At 39.0% G+C, this 24,551-nt stretch overlaps 2 protein-coding genes and 1 long non-coding RNA gene across 3 annotated transcripts in view; 2 read left to right on the forward strand and 1 right to left on the reverse strand.

Annotated features, from left to right (window-relative positions):
• Positions 1–24,551, reverse strand: part of LOC116673699 (zinc finger protein 431) — a 193,334-nt gene that overhangs the window by 10,083 nt on the left and 158,700 nt on the right. The gene's annotated exons all lie outside the window — the stretch shown is intronic.
• On the forward strand, positions 467–23,311 carry LOC116673721 (uncharacterized). The gene is made up of 3 exons (XR_004327870.1): positions 467–477; positions 4,481–4,485; positions 23,229–23,311. It is a non-coding gene; the product is annotated as an uncharacterized LOC116673721 (long non-coding RNA).
• LOC116673684 (zinc finger BED domain-containing protein 1) lies at positions 16,024–20,450 on the forward strand. Its single transcript, XM_032505898.1, has 2 exons — positions 16,024–16,250; positions 17,286–20,450. Exon 2 carries the CDS (start codon positions 17,336–17,338, stop codon positions 19,379–19,381), a length of 2,046 nt encoding a protein of 681 aa, XP_032361789.1. The 5' UTR covers positions 16,024–16,250; positions 17,286–17,335; the 3' UTR covers positions 19,382–20,450.

Below are 24,551 nucleotides of genomic sequence, written 5' to 3' on the forward strand. Positions count from 1 at the left end.
TACTGCTTTCAGAACATTGAGCATTGATTTCTTTCAATAAATCATTATATCTGTTGCGATATCTGTGGAACAGGATTTTTCCAGCTAAATCTGGTCCAACATTTGCAAAAATATTTATTAAATATTTACCACTTTCTCCACTTCCTTAACATATTTTATACAAGATAATACGGGGATAATTCTAAGTCTCGTGCCCTGTCTATAAACTATTTAGTAGATTCCACATACCTTCATATTATTGTTTTCTAATAGTTTACTGTAGTATTCTCTCTTACAAGTTCTAAATCTTATTAGCTTTTTTTTATATTTCTTAATTTGTTTACAGCATTTGTAATCCTTTTGAAATTCATGGTCTATCACTATATTTTTGTTTCTACAATCATGTATTATCATATACTGTCTTTAGGAATATACTATACTTTATCAATATTGTTTCCTGATATTCTTTCCCAGTCTTGTGAGAGCAGATCTCTTTCAGTGCAACCGTAGACTTTTCTGTCTGACCCATCTGAACAGAGGTTCTTGTCCATTATAATGTGTAGTTCTGTAATAACTGGTAAGTGCTCACTGATGTCATTTTCCCAATCCACTCACTGTATGGCTATGTCATTTGTAAAAATATTATCAATCATGTCGCGCAGTGGGAAGTTTATCTGCTGGATATGGAATTTTGACTCCCAACAAAGAGGAACAGAACGCGAGTCTCACTCTGTAGCTAAAACAGAGAGCTTAACACACTGGGTGAAAAGAGGAGATGCAACAAAGTGTAGACACACATAATACATGTGTTTTTTGAAAATTAAAACCTTGTAACCATTTCTGAATAACTCTAAATCAATTATGAACCTGAAAATGGGCATATATGGGCACTTAAGGGTTGACTTAGAAAGAGAACAATAAGGGAGACTCGGTCTCCTCATGTGTTCTGTGTCTGAGTCAAATCAAATTCTTTAAGGTGGAGGCTTGCTTACTAATTAAGTGTGTATGTCTACATGTCGAGGAGTCATCTGTGTATTAGTGCCAGGTTAGAACATGGACGTTTGTTACGTTAGCCCAAACCTACATCACCTTAGCTGGGCTTTCAAAATACTTTCAATACAATTTTTTTATAGTGCAATTCATATTAAGGTTATCTCAAACACTTTACAGATATGTCTAAGACACTCTATAATTACAAGGACCCAACAGTTCTTTTTCCGACACTGGTGCTAAAACAACACTTTTACTTTTAAAGCGGTGTCGAACATAAATAATATAAATACATTTCAAATATGTTTTGTATTCAAAGGAGCACAAACACAGTTTTTGACATTAAGAACGCTTGTTTATGCTAAGGTCAAATTAATGATAAATAGGTAACCATAACTTTTTCACCAGTAATTGCGGTTATGACAAAAACAAGCCACCAGATGGAAAGGGATTTTAAATAACTTAAAATGCACCACAAGGCGGTGAGTTTCAAGTCAACGCACCGTCTGTGTTTGTTTTTCCGACAACGGCAGCTGCCTGCAGACTGTTACGTCCCGTGTGTTGAATCCTCTCCAGGGAAACACAGTCACACTTTACACCGCTTAACGTAAGCGGTTAGCATTACAACCATTTGTTTAATCCAGCTAGTAGCTAACGGTAACACAGCGCCTTCACATCTTCTGAATAAAATAAAAGTCAGGCACTGAAAACATGCAATTAATTTTCGTTCTTATTGGCGTCTTACAGCTTACGTGGAACGCGCCCTATTGGCACTGCTTTTTCAGTCCCTTTACATCACTTTTAGAGAATTCTTTAAGTTTTAAACCGGACTGAGGTCCTCTGTTCTCCTTCTAGACTGAATCTCCCTCCACCTTTTTTCTTTCCTGTGAGTGTGGTTCTTAAGTGAATATGTAGACTTCCCTCAATGTAAAAGCTTTCTTGCAGACCGAGCAGCTAAATGGTTTCTCTCCTGTGTGATTCTCATGTGTTTTTGTAATTTCCACTCAATGTAAAAGCTTTCTTACAGACTGGAGCAGCTAAATGTTTCTCTCTGTGTGGTTTCTCAGGGTGTCTTCAAACTTCCACTCACTGTAAAGCTTTCTTACAGACTGTGCATCTAATGGTTTCTTCCTGTGTGGATTCGCATGTGTCTACCGAACTTCCACTCTCTGTAAAACATTCTTACAGATGGAGCAACTAAATGTTTTCTCTCCTGTGTTGGATTCTCATGTTTTCTTAAACTCCCACTCACTGTAAAAGCTTTCTTACAGACAGACAGCAAGGCTTCTCTCCGTGGGATTCGCATGTGTCTATTTAAATAACCACTCTCTATAAAAGCTTTCTTACAGATTGAGCAGCTAAATGATTTTCTCCTTTGTGAATTTTCATGTTTTTTTGTAAACTTCATTTACTGTAAAAGCTTGTTACAGACTGGAGCCTAAATTTTTTTTCTCCTGTGTGAGAACTCACGTCTCTCTTCAGATGTCCTTTTTGTATCTGTACTACATCTCAAACCACAGTCTGGGACGTCATTTTATTCAGAGAGTTTAAACCTGACTGAGGTTTTCTAGTCTCCTCCCAATCAGCACTGTCTCAGTCTCAGCTTCAGACGAGTGTCCAGTCTGGTCATCAGTATCTAGTTGTAAATGTGTATCTGATCTAAGGATCTGAGGTTTCTCTTCATCCTCTTCACTCTTCACGGGGAAGAGTGAATGAACGTGTGTGTCAGCCCTCTGGCTCCTGAAGCTCTCTCCCTCCTGACTGATCCAGAGTTCCTCCTTCTCCTCTTATGGTGGGGCTTTGTGTCCCTTGCTCCTATTGGAGCTCCACTCCGTCTGATGTTTCTCACCACAATCACTTTCTGGACATCTGAAGGTAAAGCTGAAACACAAACACACACCCGTGATTTGAATCTTAATCTATGCTATTATTTGGGGCAGTTGGCTAAGAGTTGCAACCACATTAACTCAACAGCAGACCTTTATGTTAACTTTAGTCCCTCCCAAATTGATAAATTTGTAGATGGTGCTACGACCTGCCTACAGACAACTTTAGACTCTGTTGCTCCTCACAAAAGATGATGAACCAAAGGAACAAGCCCTTGGTTAAACTCCAAACTGGCAAATTAAAACATATCGCGAAAACGCTGTTTTTATATAACAGCGGGTTTTTTCGTCAATGAGATCTTTATTACAGAAGCAACTTGTGCAGTTAAACTGGACGGTCGGTTCTAAACTTGAAGATATATGTGTTGCGGTCTTAAAGCAGCGGAACCTCAGCTGCAGTCAGTGTTTTTAAATGGAAACCTTGTTGTTCCAAAATATATAAAAAAAGAATTGTGTCATGTTAAACAATAACTTAACCAAAAACATAATACTTAGATCTGGCAGGTTTGTCAAATGTAACTCAAAACTATCCAAGGCACGGAGTTTGGGAAAGAGGTTGGAGAGATAGCATATCTAACAATAATTAGTCTACTTTCAAAATTAAATTAAAAAAGCCTCATAAAATACATTGACTCACACTTTTGCACAGCTACTGATTTTTATTGAGAAAGTAAGCATGTTGACATGCTCTGGAGTCAGACGTGACCGCAACTGTTGACCGTCTCCACCACTTCGGGGGACGATGTTGCCGGGATATGGACACTACCGCCGCTGCCCTGTCCGTGCGCGTCACGCAGCTTGTTTTGCCCAGGCTGTGGGATAGCCGCCCTACTGGTCTGCACCGCCGCTCCTCCATGCTAACGCCGGACATGATGCTAGTTTAGACTGAGAGCAGGATGCACCGCCACGACATTAACCAGGTGCATGTGTCTTTAGTGGTACATCATTTTAGTCGTGGCCTGTTGTACTTACACAGCATTGCGTGTTGCAGTGAACTAAGTTGTTTTTAAATCAAAATGTTCCCACGCCACACTTTGTCGTGATCGCTTCATGATTACTTTTGAAATCAAAACCGAAACTCGCAGGTAACGGAATATGGCATCTATATTTGCCCCCGGGTGGTAAAATGTGTAATTGCTGCCACACAGGGTAATCATCATTGCTTACACTCCCCCTACACAACGCAACCTGCATTAGCTAGTTTGAATCGATAACAAATTAACTTGATCAAAATTCTTAATGATCAATCATCGATCGTTGATAATCATGCCCATACCTATCTACCTAACTAATTCCCGCTATGCCCACCTAGATGCTCTGCAAAAATTGTGATTCATATTTTTCCCAGATCGTGCAGGCCAGACCGGTATGTGACACACGTAGAGTGATCGGCCAAGAAGGTCTTGTCAAATGACAGTAACCATGAATATTACGGTGAGTGTGAAGGGGGGCTGTTGACTAAGATAACAGGGGCAGTGGTGTTTATTCAAAGGGCATTGTGGCAAACCGGATAGCAGAATGGTAAGAGTGAAAGTTTTTGATAGAGTGCTATTGACACAACCCTATATTGTTTCACCATATCTAACATGGGTTTACTGTTTATTTGAATGCGGGTGAGTTGGCAGAAGTAGTGAAGTGAGCCGTTTCTGTAAAGGAAGCAGAGTTTTGTCTTGACCTTTGATTGCACCTTGATATATGGATGGAGAATGAAATGAAGCTTCAGCACAAGTGAATTACCAGCTGCATCAGAATGGTTATAATGTAAAGGAAAAAGTATGGGACCAAGAAAGTCTTGGGGGACACCCTGTGCCAGTAGAGAAAAGAGAAAAGGTTTTCCAAACCTTACTCTTGCACCCGTGTAGGATAAACTGGAAAACCAAACAATGAGTGATTGTAACACCAATGCTGCCAAGTCTATGTATGATGTTTGTGGCCACAGAGTCAAAGAAGGCAGCGCAGGGATGTTGGTATCAAATGCAGTAGTAATGTCGATACTGAGTACCTTTGTAGTAGCTTTGCTCAGCTTTAATTCTTTTGGAATGTTGTGATGCATTCGCCACAGTAACAGGTTGTAACTCTATCACGTATAGCATGTGTTTGTCTTCTTTTTTACCAGTGTTTGCCATTAGCTACTAGTACTTTGATTTACTTAATAACGATCTGGTGTTGGCTTCCGCTCAGTTTCAGACATTCAAAAAAACTGGTTAGAGCCAGCAGGCAGTTTAAAAAATAAAAAATAAAAAACTCTGACGGCAGAGATGCAACACGAGTCGCATTCTACCAAGCACTATGTCTGAACAAACTTCACGGTTACCAGAAGTCTCCTGGTTACTAAGTACTAGTTCAAAGTGAAGTATAAAACAAACCTGAAGCTTGAAGAAACCCTAAATGTTAACAGAAAAAGCCCCGCGGACCAGAAAGGGTGAGCTGTTCACTTCTCCGTGTCCTGTGTGCGAGTGAGAGGCACACAGCAACGGGAGTCTGTCTGTGTAGGGAGGGGCACTGGGACTAGCCAATCACAGAATAGTGTAGGGGAGGGGCGCTGGGACTAGCCTATCATAGAATAGTGTAAGGGAGAGGCATTGTGACTGGCACTGTGACTAGCCTATCACAGAACGGAGACACAGTCAATGGAGAATTTCATTGAATCCGAGTACAGATATTGACTCGCATTACTCGAATAATACTTGTACTCGGCAAAAGTGCTTTATCCGTACCGGATACTCGTTTCAGCCGAGTACTCGGCTCATCCCTAATAGCAACCCACCTACGGCCCTGCTACAGACCTTTCCTGCAAACTACTAATGTTGTTCAAAAATATTACAACTATTTGGTTTTGAAAAGAAAGCAATGTTAAAGTTGTTGGTATGTGTGTTAGTTTATTTAAGGTAATTTTACTACTTTGCACAATAAAACTAGTTCAGATTCTGTAAGAGTTTCATGTATTCTCTTTCAACATACTGTTTTTCTATGTACTTACAGTTGAATAAGCAAATAAAATATATAAAAAGGAGCAGGCAAGCAAATTAAAGAAAAGCTGTGTAATGTTTTTGTCAAATAAATAAATAATTCTATGTAAGTATACTTATTTTGGCAATTAACCAATTTTTCTTACATAAATGATCATTTCTTGCTGAATCTCCAATCGATTTCTTTCTTTTTTTTCAAATTTCAGACATGATTAAGGACTTGTTAAATAAATTATGCGGGTTTTCATAACAAAGTACATTATTGTGTGTAGATAGTAAGAGTATGCAGCTTTAAGCCTTACTATAATTAAAGGGGTAAGTTGTAAAAAAATCTGAAAACAGCTGCCCTGCAACTTTCTAAATGAACCCAAACTTTTGACTGGTCGTGTTTATGTTTCTATAAGTGTGCGTTGGACTGAAGCATCAATGAAACAAGTTTTATTTCAGCGCTTCAGAATGCTCGGGGAAATGGAAGGTTATGCCCTAACTTAGGGGTGATGTTTAATAAATCAACACTGTTTGACACACATGTAAAGCAGCTGATCAGAACAGTTTTTTTCCACCGGAGGAATCTTTGTAAACTGAGATCTGTAGCTTCTACTTCCAAACTAAAACTACTCCTTCATGCCCGCATTGCCTCCGGTGACTCACTTTTTAATGACTCACTCAATTCCAAATCCCAAGGGAACTTTATCAGAATGCATAGTATCCTGATCCATGAAATAACTGGCTTTTAAAAATAAAAATGTGCCTGCCTCTATGGGAATTTAACATAGGGGGGTGTATACTTATGCCCCCTGTATTTTAACCCTAAGAGAAGTATGGTCCTTTTTACAGTTTATTGTACATCTGGTTTCATTTTCTAAAAAAGCTTGTAAAACATCAACCCTGTTGTCTACAGTCAAGATATGAACATCATTTTTTTCAGGACAAACTGGATTATTAGAATAGTTGGGTTGCAGTGAGGTCACTTGAATGTTAAAAATGGTTGTAGAACCTTAAAGACATATAAATAAAAGGGAACATGACTCTTCCAGATATGTATTGATATCACACACAGAGCAGTAAAACCCAAGCCATTTTACTCTCTAAGACTCTTCTCATATGTCTTGGGAGTCACACTGTGAAGAAATAAACATTATAACTTATACAGTGGACAAAATACGTACATTTTCTCAAAGAAAGTCCAGACGCTTTTGCCCTCATGACACAGGTTCATTTCCTTGCTGGAGTCATCCCAAAGGGATTAATAAAGCTAAGTGTAATTTACTTATGCCAATAATCAACATACTGTCATATCTATTGATATTACACCCACAGAAATGCTAAAAACAAAACAGTTTTTTTGTATGTGAAAATAAACATAATACACATTATAACTCATATAAAGCCCACACTATTTACATTTCTTCAAAAAAGGCCCAAATATATGCCAAATCTCAAACAGTGACGCCATTCTCCTCTGTAAAACGGTAGATATCTATCTTGTCCGCTCTATAACATCTTTGATCACATTAGACTAGTTTATTTGGAGGATTGCTCTTTTTCCCACTCTAAACTCTTTGCTCTTGCTGTTGCCCATATAAGGCTTATAGTATGCCTTCATTTCCATAAATAAATTCAGAATGATTCATGGGAGAGCTACAGAATACAAAGAGCACGGAGCTAGCAGCAGAAATGAGCAAAAATGTGACAAATTATGGACGTCAAGTGGATAAATATTGGATGTACCCGTTTGGATTTAATGCTCAACAAAAAAGGCACAAGTTCCAGGCTGGATTAAAAAAAAAAAATCACCTGTAGAGGCTAGAAAGACCCCAGGTGACCTCTGTGACCGCTAGCTCGTTAGCTTTTAGCTGCAATAATTGGTATGTTTCTGTGTTTAATACATTATTCCTTCACAAAAAAATGGTGTCTTTAAAGGTTGGATTTTTTCTCATTTTTTAATTAAGGCATCAAGATCCATTTCCAACAGATGGGTTTTTTTTCTTCTTCTTTTTAGTCAACTTTAACATGGGTTGGGGGGGCCTCTGGCTTGCCCAGTGAGAGCGTGGGCCCAATGTAGACTGGGTCCTGCAACGGCCCGGGTTTGGGTCCGACCTGCGGCCCTTTGCTGCGTGTCATCCCCCATCTCTCTCGCCCTTTCCTGTCTATCCACTGTCATTAAATAAAAGGGGAAAAGCTTAAAAAAATTTTTTTTATAAACTTATGAGCACCACTGTACAAGGTCATCCAGAAAATCTCACATCACCCCTGTACTCAAGTCTCCCCACTGGCTACCTGTCAAATTTAGGATTAGTTTAAGATTCTCATTCTCAGATACAGTTCCTGCAGAACTTTTATTCTTGTATTTAAACCCTTTCTTTTTTAAAGCACTTTGAACTGCCCTGTTGCTGAAATGTGCTAAACAAGTAAAGATGCCTAGCATTGCCTTCCCTTTTCAGTATTCTGCTAAAATACAAACTCAAATTCAAACTGCTTGTTGAATTTGAAGCATAGGAAATAATTCACATCATACTTTTAATGGGCAAATTGAACATTGAATTGATTTTACAAGTCAGCACTAAACAAAGAATGACATAGCTTTAACGATATGGTAATTGTGCCATTTGACATTGCAATGATGATAAAAAGAAAACGACACATTGTGCAGCCCTAGTATTTATTCCCATGTCCCTTAAGGTCCAATATGTCTCTTGACTGTTCCTTGCACCATGCTTAGGACCCATGGGGACAATGGTTTTGAGTCAATAGGGCCGAGACTCTAGAATGCTCTGCCCTGTCCAATTTGCTCTGCTGTGTTCATGGACTCTTAAAAATTCATTGAAGACCTATTTTTTTCATCCAACAGACCTTTGGATGACCTCTGTACACTTTATTTTCAAGTAAGTGAGTTTAATTGTACGGTTTTAATATGTATTATATTGTATGTTTTAAGTAAAGTGCTATAAAAATACATTTTACTTACTGAATGTCGGCTACTTTTTAATTTGACAGAAGGATACATAGTGAAAAATGACAGTTTAACAGGTTTAGCTTTGTACACTGGACAAACGGCACCAGATATATAAAAAACTTCTAATTTGTTATTGCATCATTACTTTTTGTTTTGCCGTTACCATGTTATGTCATTTTATTTGTGTTGTTTTATTGTACAGCACTTTGGTTTTGGTTCATGAATTATAAATAAAGTATTTGATAAATGCATGCTAAGAGCAGCCTGTTGAGCCGTTTCTTGTATGTTATCGTGCGTTATCTTTGATGTAGATAAGTTAAGCTTCAATAGGGCGGAGTGAGATTACATCTCGACAAGGTTTCAGGTAGATAAAATCCAAATCAGATGTTTTTTCCGATTTAATAAAATGTTACCAGACATATATATCAGCTGGTACACAGTCTCCAGTTGGTTTTATTAAGACACAGTAGAAATGCTTGTCAAAATGCTCTAAATGCGATCAATTGCTGATGTCAATAAACAACGGATTATGTCTCAATGATTTCTAAACGTCACTATCAACCACATAACGCGTTCTGTACAGAATAAGCCTTTAATTCAGACAAATTTTCTACCACCACCAATGTGTAGCACCCATCTGGGTGAGGCACGGCAGCCTTACGACGCCCACCACACATCAGTTTGGTAGAGGGAGGGGAACATCGTTTTTAGTGGTGGGGAAAACCGGAGTACCCGGAGAAAACCCACCCACCCACCCACTCCACACAGAAAGGCCTTCTTGCTGTGAGGCCACAGTGCCTACTATTGGGCCACCATGCTTTTATTTATTTATGTATCTATGTATGTCTCGGTGCCAAATTTCGGTTCCAAAAGCTGTCATATTCACAGAAACTGGAGCTCTGACACACACACACACGCCCACAAAGGCGTGGGCAAACTACATCGGCTCTGCAGGTTTGTTGAAGTCATGGCAATGCCGCTAAATTTGATTAAATTGTGGTTACAGTCTTTCTTACTCCATGGCGATATAAGCGGTCGCAGTTACACTTCCTCTGAGACAAGCAGTGGTTTCTATGCCCTAATGACTGACTGACAGGCAGAGCTTGTAAGGAAAGGCAACTTTATTTCTACAGCACCTTTCAGCAACAAGGCAATTTGTTCTGCCCTCAGAGTTAAGAATGATTTTTATTCTAAAGTCTTATATGTAAGGTAATTAGATGTGTTCTATTATATGTAGTAAAGTACACGCAGGAATAGTTTTCAGTGACCTTTATTTTGGAAAACATGACACGCTACGTGTTTTAAATATTAGAAGAAGAAATATGCCGGAGAAAACTTGGTACTCCAGTTGGACTTTATTGATTTTTCCCACGAAAGCATTGGCTGTAAGTTTAGTATTTATTTCTGTTGTTACTACTTGCATTATTCCTGTAGCTGTAAGTTAGTAAACCTTTCATTCATTCATCATTCAATGCACTATGTTTGTCGCGCTTCTCTGCTAGCGATGCTCTCTCGATGTTTATGCTAGCGCTATGTGTGTGAACGTAACACTATTACGTTACTTTGATGTTATACTAGCGCCATATGTGTGTGTGAATGGGTAGTTAGCACATTGTTCATGTGTTGTATCGTCAGATATAGCTTAATAGGCTATAGCTATTTGTTGTACAGGAGACTAAGCTTCTGTCCTTTTCTTTCTGTTTAGTTTTCACTCGAGAATTTCACCTGCCTGAAGACAATAAAAGGAGCAAGGCGCTCGTCGTCCTGGCTCGTGGATTCGAGTTTGGCTTGCTGTTAAACTGTGTCAACGTACTGGAAGTGCATAACACATAGGGAGAACAGTAGACAATTCAATTCCATTATGTTGCACTGAAGTTAGTTCTTCATTAGTTCAATGTCGACAACAGGGCAGTCACCAAGTTTATTGTTACATTTGTTACGTTTGTGTCATTTTGCAGTTTGCACTAAAAAGTCTTTGTCCTTTACATTCCTTTGCATCTTAGTTTAATAGTAGCCTGTACACACTCATTTGTTTATTTATTATTTATAAGATGATCATGTTGTGATTTGGTTAATTTTTAAAGTTCAGATTGGTACCAATCCTTACTATCTGACTGGCGCACCCCTATCCAAAAGCCCAACCAGTTTTTGGTTCAATGTATTTTTGTTGATGTTGAAATGGAATTTAAAACATATGGTATCAAAAAAAGTATTGCTAAGGATACCCTTATTGGCTTAATTTGGACAAAATTCCACTATACCAAAGACTTCCATCTCCCCTGCTACTCTCTTAAAGAGATCAACACACACAACAATGCACATGAATAAACTTGTTTTAGTCTAAGATGAAGAGGTATAATTTCTGTTGAATACATGGAAGATAGGTGAGCATTTTCAGAAGTATTTTCTCATGCAGATAACGTGTGGGAGCACAGGATTTTTAAGCGTGAAATCAAACTAGATTGTATGCTACACAATATAATGCTATATAATCAGGTCCCTGGTTTAGGTCTTCAGATACAGTATTAGGGGACACTAAGGTCTATATAAAAGAACTCAGATACAGTATGAGGGGACCACTAAGGTCTATATAAAAGAGACTTCAGATACAGTATTAGGGACCACAAGGTCTTATATAAAGAGACTTCAGATCAGTATTAGGGGACCACTAAGGTCTATATAAAGAGACTTCAAATACAGTATTGGGACCATAAGGTCTATATAAGAGAGTTCAGATACAGTATTAGGGGACCACTAAGGTCTATATAAAGAGAACTTCATACAGTATTAGGGGACCACTAAGGTCTATATAAAAAGACTTCAGATACAGTATTAGGGGACCACTAAGGTCTATATAGAAGTTCGATACAGTATTAGGGGACCACTAAGGTCTTATAAAAGAGACTTCAGATACGTATTAGGGGACACTAAGGTCTATATAAAGAGACTTCAGATACAGTATTAGGGACCACTAAGGTCTATATAAAAGAGACTTCAGATACAGTATTAGGGGACACTAGGTCTATATAAAAGAGACTTCAAATACAGTATTAGGGGACCATAAGGTCTATATAAAGAGACTTCAGATACAGTATTAGGGGACCACTAAGGTCTATAAAAGAGACTCAGATACGTATTAGGGGACCACTAAGGTCTATAAAAGAGACTTCAGATACAGTATTAGGGGACCACTAAGGTCTATATAAAAGAGACTTCAGATACAGTATTAGGGGACCACTAAGGTCTAATAAAGAGCTTCAGATACAGTATTAGGGGACCACTAAGGTCTATAAAAGAGACTCAGATACAGTATTAGGGACCACTAGGTCTATATAAAAGACTTCGATACAGTATTAGGGGACCACTAAGGTCTATAAAGAGACTTTAGATCAGTATTAGGGGACCACTAAGGTCTATATAAAAGAGACTTCAGATACCGTCTTAGGGGACCACTAAGGTCTATAAAAGAGACTTCAGATACAGTAGAGGGACCACTAAGGTCTATATGAAGAGACTTCAGATACAGTATTAGGGGACCACTAAGGTCTATATAAAGAGACTTCAGATACAGTATTGGGGACCACTAGGTCTTATAAAAAGACTTCAGTCATTAGGGGACCACTAAGGTCTATAAAAGAGACCTCAGATACAGTATTAGGGGACCGATAAGGTTATATAAAGAGACTTTAGATACAGTATAGGGGACCACTAAGGTCTATATAAAGAGACTTCAGATACCGTTAGGGGACCACTAAGGTCTATATAAAAGAGCTTCAGATACAGTATTAGGGACCACTAAGGTCTATATGAAGAGACTTCAGATACAGTATTAGGGGACCACTAAGGTCTATATAAAGAGACTTCAGATACAGTATTAGGGGACCACTAAGGTCTATATAAAGAGACTTCAGATACAGTATTAGGGGACCATAAGGTCTTATAAAAGAGACTTCAGATACAGTATTAGGGACCACTAAGGTCTATATGAAAGAGACTCAGATCACGTATAGGGGACCCTAAGGTCTATTAAAAGAGACTCAGATACAGTTTAGGGGACCACTAAGGTCTATATAAAAAGACTTCAGATCCGTATTAGGGGACCACTAAGGTCTATAAAAGAGACCTCGATACAGTATTAGGGGACCGCTAAGGTTATATAAAAGAGACTTAGATACAGTATTAGGGGACCACTAAGGTCTATAATAAAGAGACTTCAGATACCGTCTTAGGGGACCACTAAGGTCTATATAAAAGAGACTTCAGATACAGTATTAGGGACCACTAAGGTCTATATGAAAGAGACTTCAGATACAGTATTAGGGGACCACTAAGGTCTATATAAAAGAGACTTCAGATACAGTATTAGGGGACCACTAAGGTCTATATAAAAGAGACTTCAGATACAGTATTAGGGGACCATTTTCTTTTCTTTCTTTAAACACAAACAAAAGTTGAATACACTTCTAGAGACAATATATCATAAGGTACTTCTACAAACCTATTGTTTTCTAAAAAGAAGTCAGTCTGATATGTTGTTAAGTACATAACATGTATTTTCTGCTTTTCATCCGTTTTCATCATAAACAGCTATGATTTAGTGGCTGTTAGCTGTACCATTTAAAAATAAAAATTATCTTAATTTTAGGGAAAAGATTTTTCCCTAGAAAAAAAAAATATATTTATTTTTAAATCGGCGCAAAGCAAATCCCAATCCAAACATCTTTAGTTTGAGTGAAATAAGTTCAGTTAATGACTCAACCCTCATGTTGTCTTTGGATCAAATTTGACCCGTTTTCAGTACATTATTAATTTTTTTGTCACAAAAAATGGGCCGTGGAAATAAGCGCTGAAAATGCCAACATTAAAAATATCAAAAACCTTTGGGAAAAAAAACACCAAACATAAAAAAGCACCCATAACATTGAAAAAGTGACAAAAATATCAGAAAAAGATAATAATGTTGAAAAAAGTGCCCAAAACAGGTCTGTTTTTTTTTTTCATGGTTTGACGGGAAGACAACACAGGGGTTAATGCGGAGTTAAAAAAATCTTCAATTTTTAATATTTTCGATAAATTATCTCATTTCAAAGCAAGCCCTTGTCACTGTTTGTTTGTCACATTCACGAGAAATCCTATTGCACCTTGCAGGAAATTCAATAAATAAAAAAAGGGGTAAAACAGACATAAAACCACATTATCTCTTTTTTTCCACATTCCACACAACAGAATACTAATGTACTTTATGAAAGGAAAGAATGATAGATGAAGTCATGAACACTGACCTGCACATCAGTGGTAACCGAGGCCGGGTCTACTTCTTGTCTCCTGGAGACGTTGTTGCCTTGCTGCTCCGGGTTGTGGTAGTTGTGGTCCATTCTAGGGCTGCTTGATTAAAAAAAAACAATAATAATAATCACGATTATGTTGGTCAATATTGAAATCACGATTATTTAACACGATTACTCATTAACTTTTGGATATAATGGATAGCGTCCTTTATCTATCTTTGACTACGTACGTAGTTAGGTGGAGACACCGACCTCACGCCGGACCCTGACGTGCCCCTCTCAAATGATTTGGCTTGATAAGGTTGCACTAGCTCCAAAGCTAATCACCGGCACACACACCCCCACTCACACACAGATTCCGGCCCGGCTATTCTCTTCAAGAGATCGACACACACACCAACGCACGTTAATATAGTCTAAACTTGGGGTGACCAGGGTTCAAATCCGACCTGCGGCCCTTTTCAGCGTGTCATCCCCCCCATCTCTCTCGCACCTGTCCTGTCCATCTACACTGTTACTCAGAAACAAAAGGGAAATAAGCCCCAAAACATGGGATAGAGATTATACATTTATACACACAGACACACACACACACACAAACACAAATAGTGTGTTAAGACAGTACATTCATACATACATACATATTTATAGAAAAACATAGTATAAACTTCAGGCCACTTACAAAGGCTATGGCAACAGCTCTGCATGGAGCTTCTGCAGGACCATAAACCACAATTAAGCGTAAAGATAGCTGCAGTTTTTATAAGGAAAGCAGGGGTTTCCATGGAAACTTTGTCAATTTTACACTTACTTAATCCAACAAATCCAGACTGAAGTCAGCTGATTGCTCACTGACTGAACTGCATGTTCAGAATGAATAAAATACCTAACCCCCCCTGCTCTGGGTCTCATGTATTGAAGATACATTTTATATTTAGCTCTGGTTATATTTTACCAGAATATCTTGTGACATGCCTGAAACGCACTAGACTAGCATAGAATTTCGTTAAAAAAATCTGTTTAACGTTCAGTGTTGGGGGACTGAGGCAGAGGGATGGTTAGACCCAGGGACTGCAGGGGGACTAACATTCTTTTCTTTTCTTTTTTATACAGTGCACATTTATTAGCTGCAGATTAAAGCCAGAACAGGCTGGATGATTATGATGATGATGGGGATTTGCGTGATTGTTGCGTTTATTATCCATGAACTGATATCTATTTGCACTGGATGACACAATGTTATCTTCGACACCACATTAGGGTCATATTACTGTTTGTTGAATAGCATATTACATGTAAAGGTTTTTTTGATGGCTGCAGCATGGGTTAAGTGCCCATGACAAATTTCCCATTGTGTGCGCCAATAAAGTTAATATTGATAAAACAATTAATTCCTAACTATGGAGAAAATAATCAATGCTTACTTATCTCCTTTAGTATAAGCCACACTGGACCATCCTTTCTTGGTTAGACAATACAATTCTACTTGCCCAAAGTCCATTTTTACTGGCCCCTGTACAAATTGTTGTGTATTAGTGCTTATGAATAAGTAAATTGTTATATTTTAGAAGCACATTAGCAGCTACTGCAGCGACCATTAATATGAACTGCTAATTAGCCTGGTAGCTTCTGTTCGGCTACATTGGAACATTAAAACTCCTCTCTAAAACACAAGTAAAGTTAAATCAGAAAACGCAAAAAAGAAAGCTAATGCTACAACACTAGCAGATAGCCACACACAGAGGCTAGCCGAAGCTAACAGCGGCTAACTATCTGGTAAACACCGGAGCAAGTCCAGCGTGCTAGCGCATGCGTACCTCGGGCTTATATTTGCTTTGACTGTCGTGTAAAAGAGAGGTTATTGAAGTGTTTACCTGAGGGGGGGGGGGGTTACCTGGAACTATTACCAATGAGCTCAGCAACTAACAAACAACACGACTATCCTGCACCCACACCGAGAACAAAACGAAGCAACACCATTTCCGGTTCGTAAAGAGGGAAAGATAAACCCCGAGCAGGCTCAGAGCCGGACTCATTACCGTGACGCACACTCGGAAGCTATCGGACGGAAACAAGAGAAGGATGTGGCTGCTGTCGGTGCTGGTGCCTCTTTTCAAGCTGCATTTCTCCAGAATGAAAGTTCTTCTCTATCAGACCATTAACAGACGTTCTACGCTCTCAGGTCAGCTCACAATATAAGTTGTTGTATTGTGTAAATGTCTCCTTCTGTGCCGCTTATCTCTGGTCTTAAAAGGTATCATTTCCCCGTGCGCATGCCAGACCCCGTGAGAAATACGACAGTTTACAGATATATTATCATTTTGTTCGGCGAATGCACAATGAGGTGATGCATTGGGTTCGGACTTTTAAACATCAACGTCTTGTGATCAATTCGGCGTATATTTGACACGCAAAGCACGTGCGGGTTAGAGTGGGCCACGCAAAAAATATGCTAATCTCCCAACAAAATACCGAAAATTAGCCTCGTCAAACTAATCTGAAATTAACGCTGCCAGATGGATGATATGTGTGTGGTCAGGTGACCATATAATCTTTTATTTTTAATCAGGGACGGTCAGAGAAGGATAGGATAATACACATTCAAATAACTATATTAGCGGAGGATGAGAGGGAGAGTATATTATCAAATAACTTTACTTAAAAAAGCAGCTTTAAGTGTTTATAAAGTGCTTTGCCGGACAAACCAAAGCCAAAGGAGGATACCCATAAAACAGTAAAAAGATAAAATGTTGTTAAAGTAAAAGCCAAGAAGACTAAAACAAATAGAAGACAAAATAAAAACATGATTAAGATTGGGCTGAACTGTTTCCAATTTGGAATCCTTTCAAAAATCAGGATTCCAATGGAATGGTTTCTTTTATGGAATTTGGTTTCCAATCTGATCACCGGTTCCAAATTCAACAGGCACAAGTTGTTAAATTGTTCAAATCCAAACGCAAATATTTGTATCTGTATCGGCTTCTTTCTTTCTTTTTTGTTTCTGTCTGTCTTTTCTTTGTTTCTTTATTTTCATTTGTCTGCACCTCATTTCCTGAAAAATCCTGAAAAAATGATATTGCCAACTGAAAAACGTGATTAGTAAATTGATTGTATTGTTGCATCCCTAGATTTAGATTTTCCATCTCAGTGTAGCTTCATAAATGTCTGCAATGTTGTTTTTTAATCAACATCCTCACATATTTACCATTCTTGTCAGGTGCTCAGTAAGTGAAGGCATCAAAGTGGATTGCTTACAAAAAGGAACCGATGGAGGGTAAAAGTTCAGGACCTTCATGCTCTGGACCCAATCTGGTCGCGCACCCGCGGGCGAAAAGCAAAGTCTGGAAATACTTTGGCTTTGACACCGACGCATACGGCTGCATATTGCACTGGAAACGGATTTACTGCCGTGTATGCATGAGTCAAATCGCCTACTCTGGAAACACCTCCAATCTTTCTTACCACCTTGAGAAGAACCACCCCGTAGAGTTCAGCGAGTTCGTGAAGAGCAACACGGATCAGATGCGAGAGGCGTTTGCCTCAGCGTTCTCCAGGATAAAGACCGAGCCCACGGGTCCGCACGTTCAGCAGCAATCCCAGGACCCCAACGTAAGGCAGAGCTCGGGCTATGAAAACCGACGACACAATGATCTGACAACAGCTGTCATCAACTTCATCTGTGAGGGGTTGTACCCCGCGTCGGTCGTTGAAGAGCCTACTTTCAAGACTTTAATGAGTACCGTCGACCCTGGGTACTCTCCACCGAGCAAAAGCGAGATGGCAGTTAAAATGCTTCCTCAGATGTACTGCCGTGCCCGGGACATGGTCTTCAGTGAACTTGCTGGGGTTGTGAACTGTGGCGTTACTACAGATCTTTGGCAAAGCCAAACCCAGAACAGGTCGTACATTTCGCTCTCTGTGCATTCTGTGAATTACAACAGTGCAACTGGCTTCTCTATGACCAACAAGTGTCTTAAAACCTTCGAAGTACAAGAGGACAACACGGCGGAGAACATCACAAGAGCGATGTATGAAGCATTTGTCGAATGGGGAATAACCCATAAGGTCAGCGGTGCCACCACAAACGGTTCAGTGGACATCATGAAAGCATGCTCGCTCCTGGAGCTGTCGGTGGAAATGCCTTGCCTCGGACATACTGTCAATCGCGCAATAGATGAAGCCTTCCGGCTGCCGCGCGTCAACAGCTTTTTGGGATGTTGCCGCAAACTCATCAATCATTTCCGAGAACCGGCAATGTATCTGCTAAGGGATAAACAGAAGCAGCATGGCCTCCCTCAGTGTGCACTCATCACAGACCGAGGTAGATCTTGGTTGGCCACGTTGGCAATGTTACAGCGACTGAAAGAGCAACAGGTTGTTGTAACTGCAACGCTGGTAGAGAGTTCAAGCGCTCATCATTTCAGCTTTGATGGCCCTGACTGGGCCTTGTTGGAGGGCTTGATTTGCGTCCTCCAGCCTTTTAAAGTTGTGGCAAACATGGTCACCTCTTGCAGGTACCCAACCATTAGCATGGTCAGGCCCGTGCTTCATATGCTGCTGAACACCACTCTTAAAGTCAAGGAAGGGGACCTCAAAGAGATCAGCATGACCAAAGAGGTCATCTCGAAGGTCCTGTCAAACACCTATTCGCAGAACACACACCTATCGCAAGAAATTTCCACGTTCCTCAACATTGCGACATTCTTGGATCCTCGGTACAAGAAGCTGCCTTTCCTGTCCACTCAGGAACGCTCCAAAATTGAGACTAACATCATCGATGAGGCAAAAGCAGTCCTTGAGAAGCAGATTGCCGAGCGACCGTGCCTAGGCGAATTCTCCTTGACATCAGACGAGCCACCTTGCAAAAAGCAGACGCCCCTACGAGAGTCTTCAGCCGGCAGTGCCACCCAAGACAACCCTTTGGCTGCCATATTTCGTCAGTCCGATGCAGACCAGAGCCAGGAGGAGCTGCATGCCCAGGTCGTAGAGGAGCTGAGCAACTACAAATCCCAAAGAGTCCTAGGTCTGAATGAAGACCCTTTGCTGTGGTGGTCGAGTCATGCACCCTTGTTCCCCACCCTCCCCAAGGTGCTCCAGAAGTACTGGTGTGTTCCTGCCACCAGTGTCCCTCCTCACAGGCTGTTCAGTTCCTGCGGGACGGTCCTGTCTGGGAAAAGGAACCGCTTAGCCCCAGCTTTGGTAGATCAGCAGGTCTTCTTGTATGAGAACTCGCGGAACGGCTGTGAGCCTGAACCCTGTGAGGACGATTTGGACAATGAAGGAAGCGGTAATCTGGGCCAGCAACTTGAGTGACTGGGCCGGAAATTACAAAAAGTCATAGTATTTTGTGGACTTTACTCCATGCATGAGATACATTAAGAAAAAATATCAAGCTGTGTCAGTCGGTAATGGAACCGTACTACCTTAACTAGGGCTGGGTATTGTTTTGTTGTTTTGGCATTTTAAGCCTTTATGTGTATAGGACAGCTTCTACTTGAAAAGGGAGAGAGAGGGGGGAAACGACATGCAGCAAGGTATATGGGCGCCTGCTCTACCAGGTGAGCTACCCGGGCGCCCAGTGCGTATTGTTTTGATAGTTTAATCTGCATATTTGAATAGTGTCACTCGGCTTTGAACCAGACTTCACATAAGCGTAGTTAGGCCTATGTATGTAACAGTAGTTACATAATTGTCTAACCACATTTTGTTTTACACATTTGCATTATTTTGTATAACCGCAAATTATGTATTAGAGCATTTTTTTTATGAGATTGTTCACATCTCATCGCTTGGATCCATCATTGTTATGGATGCTAATTAATGTTAGCAGTGTAAATGTGTTTGAGTAATGTAGTCCATTCGTTAAAATTATGATAACGTGAGCCACGGGGATTTGTGCTTTTAATTTCCTAATCTGTACAAAACTTGTTTGCTAACTTTTGAAGGGCCCTATAAAATCTGTTTTAATTTTTGTAATAATTTTTTGGGGAATTCCATTTTTTTGGCTTTATTTTTTGCCCTTTTGAATTTTTCGGATTTTCACTTTCACTTCTAAAAACAGGCTAATATGCTTAGTTGACACCATATTTTTTTCCCCCCCATGTGACAACCAACGTGACAACGTATTGTTACTAGGCAACATGTTTAACAATGCCATTTGGCCGCGGTTTAGGTAGAGACTTTTCTTAGCTCAAACAGAAAAATGAGAAGGAAGTTTAAAAAAAAAAAAAAGTTTATTTAATATTTCAACAAAATATATTATATACGTGTATAAGATTTTTTTTTTTTTTTTTTTGACAGGAATAAATGTACTTTGAATTTTTTGTTCATTTTAAGCAAAAAATACAATGTTTTATGTTAATAAAAGAGGTGTGGTTTACTTCTTAGGCTGTGAAACTGCTTATCTGGGTCACAGTGATATATAATATATGTATCCTATCATTCATTTCAACTTAAATTTGTTTAAAAAAGTGATACATAAAAAATGAATTATTTCACTAAAAGAAACAATTATATTATTAATCGCAATTATGTCTCAGACAATTAATTGTCCAGCAAAATTTGAAATTGTGACAGACTTAAAGTGCAAAGTGATGATGTGAAGTACAGATGCCTTAGCTTTTTGCAAAAAGAATGCTCTTATGTTATGGTTTTCATTTAATATTGATTTAAAGAGGTTTATGTCTGTACACTGTATCAATACAATACTGTATCCAAATGGCGAGAATTCATCTTTTATTATATGTTGAATTCTTGCACACAAGAATTCAACATTTTGGAACTAGAATAAAATCAATTGCTTTTTAAGTCCACTAGATGGTGCAGTTGAGTGTTCCTTTTTTGTTGACCAATGTATTTTTTTAGATAAAACATGTTGACAATGTTTTTCTTTTGGGGACAAAAAGTTGGAAATAAGGTAACATACTGCAGAATATCACAATAATAATATATTTATAATTGTAATAATATTGTACTCTAGGTCTTCTGGTGAGTTCCACCTTAATATCAAAGATGGAAATCCATTCTGGGTTTCATGAATTTATATCAGATTATTCAAATGAAAATTGGTTTGAATCGGAAAATTTATAACAACCCAATCCTAGCAGTAATAACTATTTTTTTTTTTTTTTTACTCGTATGTATGAAAAGCCAGTTTTTTTTTTTTAATCTTGGATCCAAGTTAGCCGGGGGTGCATGTAAGCTTGCTTACAGTCAAGGCAAAGAGTCTGGTACCTAAGTTGACAGAAATCTATGCATTTTTCTGTCATTTCTGACAATTTCATAAACAAAAATGTATGTTATGCTTGAGTAAAGAAAACTCCAATTAACAAAACCTGGATAAAAACATTAATATGACATAAATCTCCAGGAGAGTCTGACACAGCCCGACTCTGGAGATAAAACTGAGATCACCGTCCATATTCAAATGAATGTTCTGCTTGTTTAACACTTGTTTGGAGAATTGCTCTTAAACACACATTCAGAGATTCAGACAATCACTGTTTTTGCCAGTGATTTTCTTATATTTTTATTTTTTAAGTTTGTTTGTCCAATGCTTTGGTTTATGACTTAACGGCAAAACTAATAACATTTATGATAATGATGACTCATGAGGCGGGGTTTAAAAAGATATATTTGTTTTGCAACTAAAAAAATCCCACATCGACATTTAAATCGGTGGCCTTACCCAGTCTCGCTAACATATTCAAATCCAGATGTAAGCATAAATACTCAAAACATTTCTGGTCATTTATCAGAATAATTTGGACAGAACCGTCTCCAGCTCTGTACTGGACAACAAAATGAGAATTTTCATCTCAATCTCGGAAAGAAAGACCTCTTAAGTTGGAAGCAAGGAGTGTATACAAGTCTATAAATCAACGTACAGTAAAGTTTATGGAAATATCTGTTTATTGCAACAATGGCTGAGATTTAAAAATAATAATACTTTCAACATTTCAACACATACAATCTTGCCAATGCAGCAACAAAGGGCTCGAATAGAGATGGACTGGGACAATCTGGCATTATTTCCAGATAATGTCAATGGCAGACTGGTCAGAGACCAATATTTTAAATTATTTCAGTTGATTTATTGCTTATTGAGAGGACGTCACAATGTATTTTTTTAATGATGTCACTTGCCTGCTGAGAGCTTTGGGAAAGACTAAAATGATAAATTGTGCAGGAGCCTACAGAGTTTTTTGCATGCTTAAATCATGCATTGAAACATGATTTACTTTTATTTTTGGAAGTTTCTGTATTGTTAGTGTCTTTATTTCCATATGTGGTGATTTCATTTATGATATGTGGTTTGTATATCTACCAGATTTGTTTTTAAGTGGGTGCTTTACAGACCTCTGACAGTTTGTGAATAAATTAGCAGAGCATGAATTGTGCATGGTAAGATGTCCTCTTGTCTCAATTGCACTATTTGTTAAATTAAAAAAAGTGTGTGGTTTCAACTGATTTTAACATTCTTCAGAATCTTTCAACAGGGAGTTTTTGATCATGTGAAGGCCGGCGCACTGGGAGTTTTCTTCCCCCTCGGGGCGGATTAAGGGCACGATGAAAAGCCTTCATTCAGCACAAACTGTCCTTATATGCAGCAACAATCTTACATGGAGAGGCCGGTCTGTATCATTCAACTCAAGCAGAGAGAGGGGGGGAGTTCAAGACAATTCCTCTTCCATAGAAGATATGACAAGGTTTTTGTCATTTGTTGTGTATTTCCTTTAGTAGGGGAGGCCGTTTCACTCACAAGTGGACCCTATTATGTAATAGTCTGTTCCATCACCACCCATAATATAATAAGATTATGTTTCTCAGACTGATTTCAAAATAAAATGCTTGCTAATGACTCTAAACCCCTTCAGAAAAAGCACCAAAGTGAATGGTTTGACAATAGTTATGCCAAACATATCCATTATTGGGAAAAGAGTTGGATCGCATGCCATTGAAAGTGTTCCTGTTTTTAGAACCTCTGCAAAGCCACTGGAGCGCCAACGAAACAACCGAAAAGAAACATTTTCAAATTTGCACTGACAGTAAAAAGAGTCAAACCCGACACAGTCCTTCACACATTCATCTGCAATGACATGGATTAGAATTTATTCAATCAGATTAAAAATGGCACCATGAACCCAGAAAAACACTTAAGCTTTTTTATACATAGTTATATTATGTAACACATGGAAATCTAAGAGCTTTGTACAGATGTGCAAAGATGCAATAAACAAGGTGCCATTGTTGTAAAGAAAAGAATATAGAGTAAATCATTTACAGAGATGTAATTGTAACTAAATTCCAAGATGCAGCCAGCAGTTTGTTCCACAACTACCTGGTGTACATTTCCTTTAAGCAGCACATCATGGGTTTCAATACCTGAGATGGAAAAATGTACAAAATCTACAGATTTAACAAATTGCACCTCTACATTCAAGCAGTTTTGTTTTTGAACAGCTTTTATACAACAAACACCATCTCCGTCCTCCCATTTTAGCACCGTTTCAACTCATCGTCATCCATACTAACACGCCTGAAAACGATACCCCGAACATTCCCGTACACTGGGCATGCTAACACGGCTAGATCACGAATTGTCTCAAATTGTTTGAATACTATCTTTTCTTCCTGTACATGTAGGCAGTGGTAGCGTTATAAACCGCTGCTAGCATCAACAACAAGGTCAGAAACGGCTGGGACTTGTTAGCCGTGTTAAAGGAACCACCGATAGTTGAGGCTTTCAGAAAAGTGACAAATCAGGGAAGGGCACTTTCAAATACCACCGTTTGTGCCCGTCCAGACTGAAACAACTCCAGAGTTTTCAAACTAAAACAGGTGCAGCACTGTTTCCAAACGCCTTCGTTTAAGGGCCACCCGAAGCGCCGGAGTAGTGCGGACGCGAGGTGTAAACGTAGCAAACAATGTGTCTTTGAAACAAAAAATGTACTGTTAAAATTATAAGGAATATAATAAACTATAGCCCAATAATGTTATAACTAGTGCTCTAGCACAATTAAAATATTCAATGGCATTAATGTCATAGTTAACTCGCAATTAATTACACATTTTATCTATTTTAAATGTCCCTTGATCCCATGGTCCCATTATTTCTTTCTCATTTTAATGCTCTTAACATGGAAAAGTGGATTTATTGACAACAACATTGGCATATAGCCCCTCTGTAGTGTTTAAGGCCCCCCTCCCCCTCCGGTCTAGATCCAGTGTGGCGTTGTAGTTTTTCTAACATAATTATTTGGGTGGCAGTGGCTCAGTCCGCAGAGTTGGGAACCAGAGGGTCGCCGGTTCAAGTCACCGTACGGACCAGAGTGGATTGGTAGCTGGAGAGATGCCACTGCCAGGTGCTCTTGAGCAAGGCACCTTACCCCCCCTGAAATACACACACATGTTCAGGACCTATTGTGTGTGTGTGTGTGTGTATTTCGGGCCTGCGTGTAGTGATTACTAACAAAACAGAGTG

Source organism: Etheostoma spectabile, chromosome 24 (genome assembly GCF_008692095.1).
Source record: "Etheostoma spectabile isolate EspeVRDwgs_2016 chromosome 24, UIUC_Espe_1.0, whole genome shotgun sequence".
NCBI lineage: Eukaryota > Metazoa > Chordata > Actinopteri > Perciformes > Percidae > Etheostoma > Etheostoma spectabile.